The sequence below is a fragment of the Xenopus laevis genome, chromosome 7S, assembly GCF_017654675.1.
Source record: "Xenopus laevis strain J_2021 chromosome 7S, Xenopus_laevis_v10.1, whole genome shotgun sequence".
Classification (NCBI taxonomy): domain Eukaryota; kingdom Metazoa; phylum Chordata; class Amphibia; order Anura; family Pipidae; genus Xenopus; species Xenopus laevis.
In genome coordinates, this window is record NC_054384.1 from 84,483,679 (window position 1) to 84,485,507 (window position 1,829).

The window sequence follows — 1,829 nt, forward strand, 5'->3', positions numbered from 1 at the left end:
CTTTTAAGTCTATATATAACCCATCTAACTGCTAATTGATCCAGGAGGGCCTCAGAGGGAGAAACAATTCCTCCCGGACTCCAAGATGGCAATTGGACCAGTCCCTGGATCAAGTCGTACTACCAGCTATCTTTTGTTTGTTTGTGTGACAAAAAGTCACAGGATTTTAAGGATTTGGATTCGGTTCGGCCAGGCACTTCGATTCAGCCATATCTGAATCCTGCTGAAAAAGCCGAATCCTGAACAGATTCCCAGATTCAGTGCATCATTAGTTTTGGCATTTTCTATTATTGGTGTTATTTCTTTCTCCTCAAGAAAATATATAAAAATATCTCATATTTTTATTGGGAGGGGAGGTTGTCTAGGTCAATTATTTATTTTTCAAACATAATAAGATAATGCATAGGTTAAAATAAATGATTAGTGCTGCCAAAAAAATAATGGTGAAAAAAACCCAATGGTAAAGTGTGATACAAAATATAGCCTGTAGCAATGTTATTAAACAAAGTAAGCGGAGCTTGTGGAGAGGTATGGAACCATAAAATGGACAGTTGGACAGCTCTAATATAGATAGCTACAGTTTCAGGAGTCGTGTGTAGGACAAAAGAACCTCATTTTGTGTGAATATAACTTTGTCCCTGAAGGGTTACACACAAATATCAGATTATAAAAAAACAAAACTATATATGTCCAATGTTTTTGAGATACTAATTTGCAAGGGAACAAGATACTAGGCATATTTGCATTTTTATTCACCCTGTTGTCTCTAATCTGTGTTGAATCATTTTCTTGTGTTTTCCTGCAACGCTCGGGTGCACATAATATTGTACTTCTATAAAATCAGAGAAACTTGCTTCCAGAAAATGCCAACAAGACTACAAATATATTGGGCAGTCGTCCTTATAATAGCATGGCCATGTGGATTCATCTTAAACTCATCCATTGTAGCCGTGTATCTGAGCTACAGAAAGAAAGAGTGTGACAGAATCCTTCTCACCATGGCCTGCTGCAATGTTCTCCTGCTGAGCCTGCTAGCATTTGATATGACATTTTTTACCTATAGGCTATACATCCTGTTTGACAAAGAATTCTTTTTGGCCATTTCTATTATACTCTTATTCTCCATTAACTTCTCATTTTGGCTCACTGCCTGCCTGTCCGTCTACTATTGCTTGAGACTGGTCAACTTCTCATGTCAAATCTTGATTTATTTACAAAGAAGAATCTCATTTGTGGTTACCCTGTTCCTACTGGTTTCAGTTCTGATTTCATGGGTAATTAATATTCCATTTATATGGACCGTTCATATAATCAAAACAAATGCTACAAGTACTTATCAGGATTATATATTTAATGATAATCAACTCTACATGTCTTTTAACATTGTTTTTGGAAGTGCTTTGCCTTTCGTTGTGACATCTCTCTGCATCGGGATCTGTCTGATATCTCTTCTGAGGCATGTTCAGAGGATGAGACAGCACATTTCGGAATTCTGGAGCCCACAGTTGAAAAGCCACGTGAAAGCATTCAGAACAATGTTGCTTCTTTTAATTCTGAACCTGATTTTCTTCACAGTATTTGGTAGTCTCTATCTAGCTCAGCATTATCTGGGAGATGCATTGCAAACTGTGCTTTGGTCTGGTACCATGTTCATTCCGTCAGGACAAGCCTTAATTCTGATCTTTGGAAAATCTAAATTAGCAAGAGCTTGGTCAAAAACGATGTCAATATTTGGATCATGTGCAAGAAATGTGTAATGCTGTTAATAAGCACATGTTCACTATACTGTATAGATCTGTAGTTAATGTGGTGAAGGAATACTCTATAAA

General features: G+C 37.0%; 1 protein-coding gene across 1 annotated transcript; it reads left to right on the top strand.

Moving 5' to 3' along the window:
- The first annotated feature begins 788 nt into the window (after positions 1-788).
- LOC121396161 (taste receptor type 2 member 9-like) lies at positions 789-1,829 on the top strand. The gene has a single exon (XM_041570723.1). It carries the CDS (start codon positions 864-866, stop codon positions 1,755-1,757), a length of 894 nt encoding a protein of 297 aa, XP_041426657.1. The 5' UTR covers positions 789-863; the 3' UTR covers positions 1,758-1,829.

Bases quoted from the DNA above. Each gene is read 5' to 3' on its own strand.
- LOC121396161 (XM_041570723.1), top strand. From the start codon at position 864: ATGCCAACAAGACTACAAATATATTGGGCAGTCGTCCTTATAATAGCA.